Genomic DNA, 18,181 nt, shown 5'->3' with positions numbered 1-18,181 from the left:
CAAAGTGCATAAGCATTAACACTAGAGATGTTAGGAGAATTTATAGGTAAATTGAGATTAGTTTAGCCAGTATGTGACACCCCAACATCATCACGATGTTCTGAACTTGAAGTGGACAAAGTGGTACTTGTAGGTGTGGAGATTAGTTCAACTTCAATCTTGTCAGAGTCAGATGCAGAACAAGTGATTTCTGATGGAGGAGATGGGTTTTGATTTGGAAGATCGTGTTATGTAAGTTGAGTGAAAAAAATTAGTCAGCTTTCCTGTCTTGGCCACTAAATCCAAAGGCTTTTGTTGGTTCTTTTTTTTGCAAGTTTTCTTTTTTGTGCACCACTTAATTGAACACATTTCATCTTGCAGTCTGAAAAATACAGAAACAAAACTAAAAACAAAACAAAAAAGAATATGGATCATGTATAGTTATAATGATTAAATATCACTGAAATTCATAAAGAAAAACGTTGGTAAGACAGTCAAACATACTAAACTCTGGGTCCACATTTAGACAATGATTGTCAGAAATTATCCTCTGATCTAAGTCCATCAGCACATGAACATGAATTCATAAATACCTTTATTGATTTGCTGCATTCTGATTGGTTGAAAACCATGTGAGACTGGTTTCACTCCATTTTAGGAGAATTAGTTTTCAGTCATTGCAAAAGTTTCATTAAGGTTGTTGCTATGGTAGCTGTATGCAAGAAGCAATGTCAGTGGTAATATGTAAATCTGTTGTGAGCCAAAAAGTATTCCAAAACAATTTGTGATTGACAACACATACTGCAGTAGCCTATATACACAGTGATCATTCTGTACTGGTACACATACATAAGATATAATCAATTGTAAACTGTGCTGCACATTGAACTTCTAATTACTGGATTAGGCCTAGACTAGAGTACCTTAATCCTAATCAAATATCTGAAGAATGAGTTGTCACCTCAACTTTGAGTTGTTTTGACCTGGTGACTTTTGATGAGCCAACAAACAATACATCAACAAAATAGGTATACACTGCTGGCCAAAATTTTAAAGCCAATGAACATGGATTTTGCGTTGTTATACTCAAACCACTAATTTGAGTACAGCTTCGAAAGATGAAAATAAGAAAAGGGAAAAAACTTTTAGCATTTAATTGGGAAAATGTGAACACTATGAAATTAACCTAAATACTAGTTGGTCAAAAGTTTAAGACCATACCAAACAAAGTCCTAAACAGGGTAGGAAATGCCCAACAAGAGGTCTCAGTAGTGAGTTGCATGGCCATCATTGCAAATAACTTCAAACATTTGCTTTAGGATGGTTGATATAAGTGTTTGCAGAAGGCTGGCTGGAATGTTATTCCAAGTGGTGAAGATGGCTTTATGAAGATCAAGCACTGTTTGGAATTGACGTCTGCTTTTATAGACTTCCCTTGCCATCCACACCCAAACATTTTCAGTGGGGTTAAGATTGGGTGAACACGGTGGATGGTCGAAAAGAATCACGTTATTCACCATGAAAAGTCCTTTGTCCTGCGGGCATTGTGGGTTCCAGCTTTGTCCTGCTTAAACATACAGTCATTTCTACACAAGCGAGGAACTTCAGTCAATAAGTATGCTCTCTCGAACATGCCAATGTAACTAGCTTATGTTTGACGCCCCTGTATAACCTGAGGCTCAATTATTCCATGGAAGGAGAAAGCACTCCAGATCATAATGGAACCTCCTCCACTGTGACGTGTAGAAAATGTTTCTGGTGGGATATACTTAACGTGCCAGTAAGGTTGGAAGCCATCTGGACCATCCAGGTTAATTTTTTCTCATCAGAGAACAGAACCTTCGTCCACTTTTCTACGTCCCATGTTGGGTTCATCTCAGCAAAGTTTAACCAAGCTGTTTTGTAGTGTGGAAGAAGGGGTTCTTTGAAGGCGTTTACAGTTTTTAAAGCCTTTCTCTCGTAGATGCCATCTTATTGTTCTTGAGCTGCATTGTGTGTCCGTAAGGCCTTAATCTGGCTCAACGATCGGCTGGTGTCTTGCCATACAACCCGTCGAATCCTCCTGCTCAACAACCAGCGACACTTTCATGGACCGACCACTTAAAATTCTCGTTCTGTATCTCTCAGGGTCTTTTAAGAAATTTGCAACAGTAGATTTGCTACACCCAATCTCAGCAGTGATGGCACATTGAAAGAGACCTTGCTTTAGAAGCTCGCCAATTCTGCCACTTTCAAACTCTGTCAACTTTTTAGCCTCTGCCATGACAGGAGATGTCAATGGGAAATTTTGACAGCGCTAATGCTTGAACACAAATGACAAAATTTTGTTACGTGTTTACCAATTAATGCTTCATTTCAGTATGCTTTTAAACTTTTGACCAGCAAGTATTTAGTCTAATTCATAATGTTCACGTTTTTCCTATTAAATGCTAAAAAAGTTTATTATTCTTATTTTCCCTTTTTTTGATTGTTTTTTTTTTTTAATTTCGCGCAAAGCTACTTGAGGGCTATCTGTGCTAGCGTTCCTAATTTAGCAGTGTAAGACTAGAGGAAAGACAGCTAGTCATCACCACCCACCGCCAACTCTTGGGCTACTCCTTTACCAACGAATAGTGGGATTGATCGTTACATTATAACGTCCCCAGAGCTGAAAGGGTGAGCATGTTTGGCGCGACGGGGATTCGAATCTGCGAACCTCAGATTACGAGTCGCACGCTTTCCCTTATTTATTTTAATCTTTCGAAGCTTTACTCAAATAAGTGGTCAAGTCTAACAATGCAAAATGCATATTTTTTCTTTATATTCATTGGCCTTAAGATTTTTGCCATCAGTGTATGTCTGAAACTTTATCTGCATGCCTGGATGTGAAGGTAAATTCAAAATGATGAACTCAAATTGGGAATAGTCAACTTTATTATTTCAGGCTGCAGTTGCATGTCCAGTGTTCTTATACTAAACTAGTTACAGCATTTAGGCCAAACATTATTGTCGCTCAATTCTCACATAACAACACTAATGTCAGGCCTAAAGCTCCTACTTTGCAACTGAGGCCACTGACGTTAAGTCTGATACTCTGTACTAACCTTGCTCACATGAACGTGTTCAATTCATGCACTTTTTCATACAATCCTGATTAATTTTGCTGATTTTTCATATCTTTACAGTATCTTTGTGTGACCACGGTGCCACAGTACTGAACTACTACTACTACTCGTATAACGTATACCTAAAAACATTAAGAATCATGTTGTCTTATGGAATTTGACCTAAAAGGTCGAATTATCGCATTCAGAGTGCTCCGTTCAGTCAGTTGTTCTCCCAGTCTTTCAGAAATGTAAGAGAATAGCTGAAAAAAGAGTAAAACTAACCACATCACTGTACATATCTGTCACCATTTCGATTAACTTATGTTTCTGTGGTATGATAATCTTATTCTTCTGCAGTTGTGGCTGAGTAGAGCAGTAAAAGGTAAAACAAAACTGTTCCACTGCCTCTTATTTCTTATAAATAGCCACAAGAAAAACATAAAAACATTTTTAATGTGTATTGTACATTACACAAACATTTTTACTTTTACATACGTGTTGCATAAATATTCTTACACACTATTGTGCACGAGAAAAAAATACTATTTACAGAATCATCTTGTTATTTTATGTTTCATGGAAACCTTTCCAGTTATTGTTCAGCATTATCAACAGATATTTGTTTTCGTAATAATGATTACTCAGGAACCTAATTAATTATTAATCAATTCATCTTTCACACAAAAGGTTTTATATATTATTTTACACTAGGAAGTATAATTTATAGTTATTGTTATATGTTGTGTAAAAGTATTATAATAAACTATATAGAAACATCGTTTTTATGTGTCTGTATTAAACAATTGACCTCTTTGTTATTATATATTAAAGAGAACCTTGTTTTAAGAAAAAATTAATTACTTGTAATTCTGACTTTCTCAGAAACATTCCTTCTTGATTATCTACATTTGTCACCCAGGAACTTTCTTTGACACTGTTCTGCCTTGTGGGAAAGTATTGTTGTCTATTATGTTTCATTAAATAAACATTCTTACTTCTTGCTTTGTGCTGCAAGGAAATGTGATCATGTTATGTTAAGTATTATGTTTCCTTATCGTGTATAAGACATAAATACTATTAAATTGTATTTTAAGGTAAATGAAGTGGGTTTACTTTATGTTATAAAAATGTTATAACAAAGTATTCTGCTTCTCTCAGCTATATTATGATCTTATTATCTTATTTTATGTTAACCAGAAATTAACCATTCAAAAGGATAACATTAGTTACAATAGTGATAGGTCTAAGAATACTCCAGAGGGTAGTCCAAAATTATCTTTTCTATTTCAAAATTTAGAAATTAAATAACTAAAGATACACTAATAAGTAAATTCGAACATCTTGTAGCTACACACAAACAGCTTTTATTAACATATCAGTATATTTCTACATGTATACCATTAGTGGATCTCAGCATGGCTGAAAAATATTTGATATCAATTGACGGCTGTGTCCATAGTTATAGTGGCTGTGACATTCCTCATTCTGGTCTTTAGTTCCATGATGTCCTTAATATACCCTCAAAGACAAAAGTGTAGTGGAGCGATGTTTAGTGTGCACATAGGCCACAGAATTGTCCTACCCTGACCAATCCATCGTATTGCTAATGTCTGATCAACAAACTCTTATGATGTCCACCACCATGATGTTGAGAGATTATCTGTGGGTGAATCTCTTCCACTTGTGTAATCACAAATTACTTCAGCATATCAAGGAACAAGTTCCTTGTACCAATGTTCTCAATGGATTAAGAAAAGGTGATTAATCCTGTCACACATTCATTTTTGGGCTATCACATGTTGTTTCAATGGTGACATGAAGATTTTTCAAGCCAAACATGGACATAATGACCATCATCTTTATCCAAGGTATGCAGTAGTCTCATTGCTAAACAACCCTGACCAATCCATCGTATTGCTAATGTCTGATCAACAAACTCTTATGATGTCCACCACCATGATGTTGAGAGATTATCTGTGGGTGAATCTCTTCCACTTGTGTAATCACAAATTACTTCAGCATATCAAGGAGCAAGTTCCTTGTACCAATGTTCTCAGTGGATTAAGAAAAGGTGATTAATCCTGTCACACATTCATTTTTGGGCTATCACATGTTGTTTCAATGGTGACATGAAGATTTTTCAAGCCAAACATGGACATTATGACCATCATCTTTAACCAAGGTATGCAGTAGTCTCATTGCTAAACAGAACACGAACTATAAAAAGTGTTGTTTTCATCTCTGTAATCAAGGAACGTGTCTGTTATCTGGTTGCAATGCTTGTACTGACAGAAGTTTGTAGACATGTAAATGAAGTCAGTTGTAAATAACACGTGATAGGGATGTTTTTCACATGTTCTTGTGAAGCATGCTGAAGTGATTTTCATTAGCATTTCTTAAACAGTTTGGGTACTTGTTCAATAATTTCATCAGTGACAGAGAACATTCTAGCTCTCAGTTTGTCTTCCTGTCTCCAAAACATCTTCCACTTCAGTGTAGTTGGTTTGAATGGTGATTTTTTTTCTATACTGGCATCTGGAATTATGTTCCAATGTATTCTTTGACTTTACCTCTGGAAGTCAAAAAATACAATGAACCATTTCTTTCATACTGTTTTATGGAGTAACACTACTGACTGGAGGGAAAATACAGAACAGTAAAAAATGTATCATTTGGGCTACAAGATGTTGAAAGATGCATGGTTTCAAGTTACTTAAGTAATAAACTTAAAGTGGATAATATAATTTTTGATCATTCTGTATATTTTATACATTTTTTGAGGTGCCTAGTTTTTGTTTTAATGTGTACCTTAGTATTTTTGTTTCTCACTTTTTTTAACTGCTGTTGTAAATATTTTAACTAGAAGTATATATTGTTGTTGTTTTAAATTAAGCACAAAATTACACAATAGGCTATCTGTGCTCTTCACACCATGGGTATCGAAACACGTTTTTTAGCTTTTAATGTCCGCAGACATACCGCTGAGACACTGGGGGGCATATTTATATATACATGCATGTATGTATGTCTTTTAAACTTTACTGTCAAAATATATACTTCAATGATTATTTTGGAATACCTTTAATAGTATATTGTACACATTGTCAGTTTATTTTGTATAGAAATTACTCTGTCAAAATGTAAACAGTGGTTATTACTGACACACAAATTTTCAGTTACATTACATTATAATTATCTGATTGTTATCAATGCAGTTGAATACTATACCAGTATAAACAATTGTTTTCATTACAGATAAATAAATTTCGGGAAGGAGTGGAATACGAAATTAAGTGGCATTTCAACTATTCACATGAGTTAGGAAATTTTGATGCTCTAAGGAAAAGTATTTTTTCGAAAGGAACTTGTCAATCTCTACCTCTCTCGCAACGTAATCCATTTTTTCATCTTTTAACAAAAAGAGTATTGAGTTTCTCTACTGATACAGCGAAAAGTATAAAGTTCAATGTGGACAGTGAGAATTCCCATAAACATTTTGTGAGTGCTCATTTCATTTTGGAAACAGTTTGTTTTAATTTTCTTATGATCTTTTTTCCTTAATGCTTTTTATTTTTATGATTTGTTTACTATAAAATTACATATCTAGAAATTAATCTTCAGTAGTAGGACAAACACCCACAAATTTAATTTTTTAAAAAGTGTTTTATTGATGCAAACATTTATGACAAACGTTTGTATCTTTCATCCTATGAAAATTATTACTCTAACAGTTTTGCTACAGACGTCTTTTGCCGCACGTGCCACAAGGTTTTTAGTGAGTCACAGTTATATAAATAACTTTGGTATGAAATAGCTAATAATCCAAACTTTAATGGTATAAAAGTTTAAAATTTCAATCTTATTAAATAATATTAAAAACAAATTCCTGAATTTCCTCTATTATGAGAATCTTACTATCCAAAACATATTTATCAACCCTGACACATTGGTTTTGCTTTCTCCGATCTTTCATACCCGAGTTAAAAGCAACCCATATAATCACCTCACTCGAGGTACGTTCTATGAAAGCTTCTATTAAATGTCAATTTGATGTTAGAGACAGCTGAACAATGATGAAAATGAATGAATTATTTTATAAAATATTAACTTCGCTACCTATAAATAACTTTGTTATTTTTATTATTGATAGTTTAATCAGTTTGGATTCTAAAAACGATGTGTCTTTTTTGACAACCATTTCAGGATAATCTAAGAAATATGGAAGAAATGTAATCTACAAAATGATAAAGCATATACATCAAACCATGCTTGTATGATACAAAATATAGCTACTGAAAGGGAATGAATTAATGTTTTAAATGTACCATATCAATGTATAAATAAAGCAGTGACTGAATGATAAATAAATACAAGAGAATCAATTATAAATCAAGTGATACATTAGATTTTAAGGGATAATGTTTTAGAAATGTGAGAAACTTAATATCGAATAATACCCAGAACCCTCTGTCTACTTATAGTGAAACTAAAAATCAGTCTTTTAATTAATGTACTAAATCAGTTTATTTTTCACCTGGCCTGACATGGCCAGGTGGTTCAGGAACTAAACTCATAATCTGAGGGTTGTGGGTTCAGATCCCCATCACACCAAACATGCTCGCCCTTTCAGGTGTGGAGGCATTGTAATGTGATGGTCAATTCTACCGTTTGTTGGTAAAATAGTAGTCCAAGAGTTGACAGTAGGTGGTGATGACTAGCTGTCTTCCCGCTAGCCTTACACTGCAAAATTAGGGACAGCTATCACAGATAGCCCTTGTGCAACTTTGCACGAAATTCAAAAACAAAGAAACAAACAGTTTTCCACCTACGTTCATACTTACTGTTGTGTTATCAGTTAGATATACTCACTCTTGATGGTACTGTTGGCCATCATTCCAATAATAATCCATGAAGTTCATTTAATTTGAATATTTAGTTTACTTCTAAACATATACATGTTGTTCTGACAATATAAAACCATACCTATAACAAATGATCTTGTACATATTTCAAACTGTTGTATCTGTTTGAGCTGTTGTCTGTCTTCTGTTTACAGTGGCTGCTTATTGTGCATGCAGCTAAAGCTCAACACATTTACTTTCAAAAAGACAGAAGAACAGGCATGTTGATGTTATATTATATTTCAGAAGCACAATATTGTGCATTAACTTGTTGGGAATTAATCACACTATTGTTCACGTTTCTAATTGTGACGTAACTTAATAGAACTATAGACTTACCACATTATTACCAGTTCTTATTATTAGTGAAAAACTCAATAATTACTTTATGCAGTGGATGGTATAATTAGCTCCATAATGTAATTTAAATTGATAGATTAACTTAAATTTTTCCCACAATTTTGGACAGGTACTTTTTCTTGTAATAAATAAAGGAGCAATACACTTAGATATATTAGAGACCTAACCACAACTATAAATGAAATTAGCAATAAATTATACTTATGAAACACACAAACACTAGCTGTTCGGCTCAAGTATTTTAGGAGATATAATATTTCCTGTAACAACAGCATAACCAGTCTTCTCCAAAATCAATGAGGGCCTTGTAAACAACTCTGACACATTATCTTTAGAGAAGTATAGCGTCTGAGATAAAGTTCTCCAATACATGTTACTATCAGTATGTGGAGTGAAATAGCACAGCCTTATCTCATTCTAACAGCATTCCCTTTGTAGATGAATATTGATGATTCAGCTAACCACAGTATTGGATTTGTATGAAGAGTACAAAAGTAAAATGTCAGTTTGAAGAATTACGTAGTCTCAAATTAATTTTTGCTACAGAAAGAAGTAAAGTTGTGATCATTGATCTACCTGATTTGATTGGAAGTGATGGAACTTCAATACTCTTCTACTCATGTGAACAGAGTATGAGATTTCTAAAACAATATGGTCAAAAATCAGCCATAGATTTTATTTTAACAAGATTGAATAGTTTTATGGTTATTTTAAGAGGTGGTGGCTTAAGTTTTCGAAATTTGTCTCATTTCATTATAAAATAGAGATAGTTACAGTCAAAGAGCAGTTCTAGAATCACTGTTCTAGTCATTGTATTTCCTGCAAATTAATTTACGATACGTTGAAATACTTTCTGGTGGCTGGTTTTTAATCTTCTAGGTCAATAATTTCAGCCACTATCATGGATAGCCTGGAAGTTCAGATAGTATTACCTGTTCGTCTCTGCATTTTTCTTTCTGATCAGACTGACACCCATTAATTCAACTATAATTCAACTCCCCACAGTAGACATAATTCAAATAGCACAATGAATAACTTTGAAAGAAAGAGAAAAATTAATGTTTATCCCTAACTGTATCTTTTCAAACTTTCCTTTTCTCTAATGTTTCGATTTCTAACTCCAACTTATTGCCGTAGAATAGCATAACAACTGCATTTCAATAATAAATAACTCGTCCTTATGTTACATGTTTCACTTTAAAATTATTTTCAGACACCTGCTTCAACTTTTTACCACTGAAATTACTTAACTATAGTGATTATAATCAAAACTTACACTTTTCATTATCAATATCAGGAATAAAACAATCAGCATCTCTAAAAATAAAATACATACTGTTACATTTTTACTACACAAACCTTTTATAAAGTTGTCCTGTTACACATACTGAGAAATTATGCATATAACTTCAGTTATAATTAGAAGTACTTTAACAGGATGCTTTATCAATAAAATAACGATGTGACAGTTAAAAAAAAATTAATAATGTATTGTTATCTTTAGTTTTTGTAGAGATAGTATTACTATAGATGGTAATGTTTAAAGTATACGTGACTGATGGAATCATATCATAATTTGGTTATTATCGTATTTAGCTTCAAGAAAAGTAGATTAGTGATTTAAATCTTTACAGAAACTAAAGATAACGATACATTAACTTTTTTTTTACTATCACAGTATGTTTAATGGGAAAACTTTTGACATATAAAAGGTTTGTGTGGTAAAAATGTAACAGTATGTATTGTATTTTAATCTGTCAAATAAAAGATGCTGAAATTTGTTACTCTATATCTTGTTTCAAGCTTTCATGAGTTTAACTGTACTTCAAGAAGTGAGTAGGACTTGAAATGTATGTGAACATGAGGGAGATATATATATAAATCAACAACTGTTATTGAACCATGTGTGTGTTTAGTTTTGTTTTGGAATTTCGCACAAAGCTACTTGAGGGCTATCTGTGCTAGCTGTCCCTAATTTAGTAGTGTAAGACTAGAGGGAAGGCAGCTAGTCATCACCACCCACTGCCAACTCTTGGGCTACTCTTTTACCAACGAATAATGGGATTGACCGTCACATTATAGTGCCCCCATGGCTGAAAGGGTGAGCATGTATGGCGCGACCAGGATGTGAACCCGCGACCCTCAGTTACGAGTCGCACGTCTTAACACGCTTGGCCATGCCGGGCCATGTGTGTTAGAATTTTATGGAAATATATATATTCAAGATTCTTCCCTTTCTTCTTTTCCAGGTGATCATGAAGGTTTCTACTTATCCAAACGACATGATTTGTTTCTCTGTACATTTTTTGGCTTTAAAACCTGCAATGTATTTTTTCCCAAGATCTGATAGTGAGTTGGTCAGTGATGTAGTTAGTGTAATACCAAGGTATTTGGGAAGTAAAAAGATGAACTGGAGTGAAGAATTTCAAATAAATATATCATTTTCAGTGAACGAAAATCCTAAAAATTGTGAGGTATGTATTACAGATTGTTTATAATTTAAGTAAAACTTTGTAAGCTGAATATTTACTTATTTATATTGCTTCACATAATTCAAACTTTATGAGTGAAACCTCCTAGTAACAGATCAAAATGTGACAAGGACTTTCTGATTCATTCACATCTAAAAATAATGTTATTTATGTTCAAAAACAAGATTTATATAACTGCAATTTATCAGAAATAATAATGTTTAACAAATTAAAAACCATGTCTGTCATTATTATTTAATCACTAGCTGAGCCTCTTCATAAATATTACTATCCATAACTTACCAGACCAGTTACTATAATTAAATTAAGGTTTCAAATTTAGCAACAAGAGATAGCAAACTTAACATATATTTTATGTGTCAGTTCATTCACAACTATGACATCATTTCTCGCCAATTGAGTATCTAATCCCTAGCCAACATTAACCATAATGGTTAATATAGCCCATATCAAGATAAGTTTTCTGAACTGCTTAAATCATTTCTGACCCAAGATTACAGTAGCAGCTTCTGCCTGTAAAATGTCAATGAACGTATCTTCGCCACTTATAAATTCAGTTGAAACTGTATGTATTTTCATTATCAGCTAACAATGCTTTTGAAAAGCTTATCCGTAGCTCATTAACATGATAAGTATAGCACACAATACTCAGGAGGAAATGTAAATGTTTGTTCCCCCACCATCTTATTGTAATAAACGTGATTAATGTCTCTTTGTTTTTTGCCATTTATTAAAGCAAACCAATTCTTATTTATGGTCAAAACAATTGTAGAGTAGGTATAAGACATTCTACTCTGACATACAGTGGTGTATGAGACAAGAACATCATGGAAGAGAAAGAAACATCTGTAGAGGATGATATAAAAAGATATACTGCAAGTTGACATTTACATCCACTGACAAAATTAGCTATTAATGTTGCCCTCTATACACAAACCTTTTCATTATGAATGCCACAAGCCTTTTGCTCCAAATTATTCTATTTCAATATGTCTATTTTGTAAATAATCATGTGACATTTGTTTACCAGTAATAAGATTATATATCCAAGTGATGCATATTTCTTCCTAGACCGAACTTTCGCTTCTTGTCAGACAGCTCTCAAGCTCAGATGGAGTATTTTGTATGCCAGGTGCTTCCAGTGTGACAAGACAAATATTTTTTTTTACATGAAGTAGTTACTTTTGATTTGATTTTACACCAGTCCATTCTTGTCATTCTGTTTCTGCTTTTGACTTTTTTTTTAACCTTTTCTTGTGCTATGAATACCAAAATTCACATTACAGATTCAGGGAGTACACCAATGACAAGTTGTTTTTTCAGACCTCAGGTACAGGCAATCTGTACAGTGCTTCCCAACCATATTTGGTTTTTCCTCACTTCCAATGGATGCATATGGATCAATTTGTCTTGCACTTTAGTAATGGGATCAGTATACCATTTCACTGAGGAATTCTGATCGGTTTGCCCTTTCTTATCATCATGTGGACTATGTGTTTTTAGATCACCAGTTATTAGGTTCATTATTACTTATTTATGGGATGCCTTCTACATATAATGTTAACCATGCCAAATATTCTCACTTACATCTTAGCCCAACCAACCTCTTATGGTATCCATCTTCCATATACATGCTATCAGAAACTCTCCACACAAATCATGAGGGGTTTACAGTTCTCTTCTTCACTTTAGCCTTCATTTCTTCTTCATCTCCTTCATTAAATAAATAATTTCTTTGGTGTTGGTATCTAAAAAGCTGGAACATAATATTCTTTGGTATGGCTCCAGAAACTATCAAGCCTCTGGTGACATTAGTCTGACAGCAATCAACCCTTATGACTATTGTAGCCCATTTTCCTCAGTCAGAGCATCATATGCCACCAATTCAAGTTTTCCATCCCCATTTCTTCTAATCAGGGTACTTATTCTCAATGATGCAACACCTTGTCACCAACCATACAGGTGACTACCCTTTGGGTTCCTCTCAGGTGGGAGCTCTGATATTAGTCTCTTTTTCAAACTGGATAATGTCAGAAGGATTCATTATCCATTTTTTCCCTAACTCCTATTTCTCTTTGCACCATTTTCTTCCCTCCTCAAAATCCCTTGATTTATCAGCATCTTTTAGAAGCAGTTTGAGAATTGATTTTTGCAGTTAACAATTCACTATCCTTTGGGGGAAGGGACATTTTTATCTTTTTATTCTCCCCACAAAAACTGGAGATTGGTGGCTGGTCATTGATTTATCTCACCTCAACCACTTCATTGTATTTCCCAAGTTCACAATGAATTATTTTCTCCCAAGGATGGGCATTTTTCCAGAGTTGTGGATGACATAAATGGATGTCTCCATTGCTTACCTACACATACCAACAGCACATCGGTCTCAACCTTACCTTCAATTTGTCCATATCAGAGTAGTTTACCAGTTTTGAGCATTTCCTTTGGACTTATCTCAGTTCTGTAGGTGTTTTGTTGTATAGTCAAGCTTTTGCATGTCATCTTCATGCTCTGAGGATGCTTTTTCATTATTACATTAATGACTGGCACCTTGTGGCATATTCTGAGCATGAATTGGTCACTGATACTCACCAACTTCTTTCTGTGACATCTCGGTTGGATTCATTGATCAAATTGGAAAAGTCATTCCTCAGATCCAATCAATTTCTTATCCATATTGGGGACTATTTTCACACAAATATCAGTCATACTCTGCTTTTTTCTTTTATGTCTTTGTTTGATGAAACTTTTGGTTCACCATGTCCTCTTGGCTCAGTCACTTACTACTCATGAGATATATATCACTTTTCACGATGTGGTCCTTCATGACTTTCTTTCTAGATTGTGCTTATACAAGCAATGGATGCTTCACAAACGATGGAAAATTGCTTAGCATCCTCTTTGTACCTTGTTTCTCTTGCTACTTCCCTGCAAGACAATTTACATTGATGTCTGGACAAAATCCATACATTAGTTGGTGTGTTGCTTCCTTCCCTGCATCCAGATCTACATATTGTCAAGGACATATCCATGCAGGAATGGGAAACATGGGTCAATCACAAAAAAGCTTTAAACCATTGATCTGGAGATGAAATCATCTTGCATATCAACATTCTGCAACTTCTAGCATTATTTTGTCAGGCATAGCATCTCTTCCTTCTTATTGCCCATCATTGTCTAGTGATGATTCATCTATCAGAAAATTCTGTGATGGAAGCACACATCAATCACTAAGGAAGTACCAATCTAGAGATGTATCTTTTTGAATACTGGATCTATTATACTGGCTCATGCACTACACATTTTTCACATTGTGTGTCATGAGCTGGATGCTTTCAACCTCATCAAAGGTTATGTGTCACTCTCTGACCAGATATATCCAATGTAGAGGGCATTAGATCAACTTATTTTCAGGGTTCCTTATCACCAGTTAGGTTTTCCTGAATTGGATGTCTTTTTGACGGGCCTCACTACCAATCTGATTCTTTCAGGCTTTGGCAGTCAATACCTTCTGCCACAATTTGTCACACAAATATCAAATATCTTTATGTTGTTTCTCCCATCTGATTGCTTCATTTCATAATTTTTCTTGTTCATTCCACTTTTGTTGATGCTCCTGATTGTTCCCTATTGGCCAGCTCAACATTGGTTGCCAAGGCTACAGCATGTGCTGCTATCACTATTTGCCTTTCTCACACTTTCTCCCTCCCTTCTTCATCAACCTCAATCTCACATTCTTCATCCCTACTCCCCACATCCTGCATCTTTAAGCCTGGCTTTTGCCTTATCCTTGGCAAGATGGTCCAGCTTCACATATCAGGTTGTCTTCTTGTCATCTTCTTTCATATGGCCAACTTTCATGGTAGCATACCAGTGTAAGTGGATAGTATTCCACTGTTTTGTGCAAATAGGAGGTTTCCAATTGACTAGCTTTCTGTGGCTTCTGTAGCAACATTTATCACCTGGCTCTCTGACCATAAATCTTTGATTTCCTTGCTTTCTTGATATTAGGTGGTCCTAATCTCATACCTTCTATTTTATCTGATTCCATAAGGTTTTTATCTTCCTTGTTCTTACAATGCTCTTTCATTCTTTCTGGATGTGCTGACTTCCCAGATGTCCAGCCCTTTCAGAATGTAATATTAATGTGGTCCCCATGCCCTTACTTTACCTCTGTTTTAACTACATGTTCATCATTTCATCTGCCCTTTAAAATATCCACTTTTAGCCTGTGGATATTAGGTCAGATTTGTATACCATTGACATTGCATGTACACTTTTTAACTTAACTATCTCTCCTTTATCCCAAATATTACTTTTTCCCTTGGCAGTTTGGGAGAGTTATTCATTCTTTTCTCATATTGTATCTTCTTCTATATTCCATCTTTATCCTAGACTGGATCCAGATTGGCTTATGTGTTTTGTCACGACCCTTTGTTGTTATGTAGCATGTACTGCTCCCTTTCAGGTACACACAACTGATTTACTATCCTATGGCAATCATCCTCCCTTTTGTGATCATTTACCTTCTACCCTTACTAATTGAGTCTGCTTTTTGGTTTATTTGGTCTACCCTACCCTACCTCATTTTTCCCATATGCTGTTCCAGGATTCCTCCATCAGATTCAACATCTCAGTATTTTCTTCACTTCTAGAGTAAATATCTCAGCATGGTCCACTTTTCAGAAGAAGTTTGTGTGGTCACTCATTGTTACTGGCCTTTCTACTGGATTGCCACCTTTTGACTTTCCTGTTCCAACCATCACATGTTATGATTTCAAATAGCTAGAAATTTTAATTTTAATTTAGGAGTTAGTTAAATGTCAATACATGTTAAATGTATTATCTTTCTTAAAACAAATATATCTTAATGTAAAACAATAATAACATTTATTGCTACAGTTATTACAAATAATGATTTATGTGTGAAAGGTTACAAACAATATTGAGTTTTCTATTTGGTCTAGAACTGAATATTTTATTGACAGTCCACGACAAGCAAATTACTTTGAAGTTGACATCAGTACAGTATCCTTAACACGTAACCTGTTGTCTCTTCACACGCGAGTTTTTTCTGCTGAAGTTATGTTTTATCTTCATAAAAATACTAATGTTCAAAGTTTATTCACTGAAGTTAAATGGTTTATAATGTTCAAAATTTATAAACGTTTCTGGTCAAAAAGCTGTAGCTTTCTGATTAATATGCTTTTATCACAGTTATAGCTTTTGAGATTTTTACTTTACTAGTTGTAATAAACCACTGATATTGTACTGCCTCTCTTCACATTGATTTATAACCGTTAAGGTAATATTCTTGAAAGTTCAGTTGTCAACAATACTGCCAATCAATAGTATTTTACATAGATACGTACTATATTGTTGATTCTTACGCTAATGAATCTTCTCCAAATTTAGTGAATAGGCAAGGATTTCACAATGCACATTTAACAGTATAAATTACATGCATTTTTAAGTATATACTAAACTGGAACAAAAATGGATATTAAAATAAATATATAATAGTGAATCCGTAATATAACCCATTGAGATGATTGACCATGAAGGCCCCCTCGTGTATGAGTTCCACAGAGAAAGGGCTAGAACCATTCAATGAATAGTAGGAAGTGGCATTCTAGTGGTATAGATGAAATGTGGCCTTAAGAGGAGTTAAGTATCTCCTTCCTGGACGATGTGGCCCCCTGATATGAGAAGCACAACATCTGGAGTTGAGCCATCATCTTATGGGATGATATGGCCTCCTGAAACCATTAACAGAACGACACGAGTATAGCCATTACATTAAAGGACGATGTGGCCTACTGATTCCATTTACATCAACACTGAAATTGAGCTGTTGAAATTCCAGTACAACCCTTTTATTGGGAGACCTCATCCTTCCCTCATGTGAATGTCAGTACCCCACAAAGAGGTTCTGTATTAGATTGAACCAACCACCAGAAGGCCTCACACATGCAGACTCCATGCAGTTGATATATCCTTTCAATACCAGGTGCCAATTTCTGAATCGATAAATCACTTTACATCATTCAGTTTCCACTCTAATGTCTTTCACTTTCCACATATGGGCAAAGAGTATACCTGGTTCAGAAGTGGTGTGGTTCCACTTTACTGGTCTTTGTAACACCTTCTGTATTTCAGAGTGAAGGTTTGATAGAGGCATGTAGAGGAAGTAACATTTGCCACGTGACAACATCATGCTACTGTTGGTTAAGAGATGACTCATGATGATTTACATGACAGACATGTTGGAGTAATTCCAACAGAGGTGATAAGAAAGGCTTATGTCATGTATAAAGAAAAAGTTTGCACATTGAGGGCAGTAACAAAGAATAATAGTTTATCTTGTGAGGGAGGTAAGTATGAGAAATACATTTCCAGTATTGGAAAATTATAACTTTTTTCACAATGGTGCTAATCATAAAAATAATTTGTACAAATGAAATACCCATGATAACTTGAGCAATCAAAAAGAAAAAAGTAGTTTTGATGAATACGATGATTTGGAAGTAGACTAGTAATGCAAAAACACACACTGAAGAAACAGAGGTTTTTACAAGAAATATACTTTATTTGACATGTATTTACAGACATTTGCTAATGACATAAATACAGATTCATGAATGACGACTTATAAGGTTGTTCTGGATAGAAATACACTGGTCTTTTATATAGTAGTACTGGATAGAAATACACTGGTCTTTTATATGGTAGTACTGGTTAGAAATACGCTGGTCTTTTCCCTTAGGACTACATTTATAAGAAATCATCTAATGTTATTTTCTGTGCTCAGTTTAGGCTGCTATCTTGAGGATATGACATCACAGAGGTAATAGTTCATTATTTCTGCTCAAAGAGCTGTATTTGAAATCCAGATTTTGTCCTATCTGGCTGAACTTGATGATTGCAGTTATTTTGAGGATAACTGTTATTAACATTATCTGTTAAACACATATATCCTTAAATGAGTTACCGATGCATTAAGTAGTCATTATAACTATTAAAGTCAAATCTTGATTAATCCTTCAGGACTAAAACTATTTAAAACTCAAGCTTCTTTTATCTAAATAGTCAACTTTTAAATGTTTGTCCAGAGGTAAAAGTTAATATATACATTTTAGTTTCACTTTTCTGAAAGTAAAAATATAATGAGTTTGAGAATGGTATATAAATTATTGATTAACTGAGTTCATCATTGCTATTTAAATAAAAATCTCGTATGGTATAAAGGTATACAATCTGGCTACATTAAACATGGTTTCTTACTAACTAATGTCTTGTCTCAAGAAGAGACTCAGGTTTTCTTTTTAATTTTATAAAATGAACATAGAGAGTAATTTATGTA

The 18,181-nt window shown here is 34.2% G+C and overlaps 1 protein-coding gene across 1 annotated transcript in view; it reads left to right on the top strand.

The window, feature by feature from the left end:
• Positions 1-18,181, top strand: part of LOC143245641 (uncharacterized) — a 125,755-nt gene that overhangs the window by 61,384 nt on the left and 46,190 nt on the right. The window contains exons 15-16 of the mRNA XM_076491990.1: positions 6,321-6,563; positions 10,576-10,800. Coding sequence (XP_076348105.1) covers positions 6,321-6,563; positions 10,576-10,800 — 468 coding nt within the window. The remainder of the gene's footprint in view (positions 1-6,320; positions 6,564-10,575; positions 10,801-18,181) is intronic.

Source organism: Tachypleus tridentatus, chromosome 2 (assembly GCF_004210375.1).
Source record: "Tachypleus tridentatus isolate NWPU-2018 chromosome 2, ASM421037v1, whole genome shotgun sequence".
NCBI lineage: Eukaryota > Metazoa > Arthropoda > Merostomata > Xiphosura > Limulidae > Tachypleus > Tachypleus tridentatus.
The sequence above is the reverse complement of the archived record's forward strand: the minus strand, read 5'-3'. Positions and strand labels throughout refer to the sequence as shown.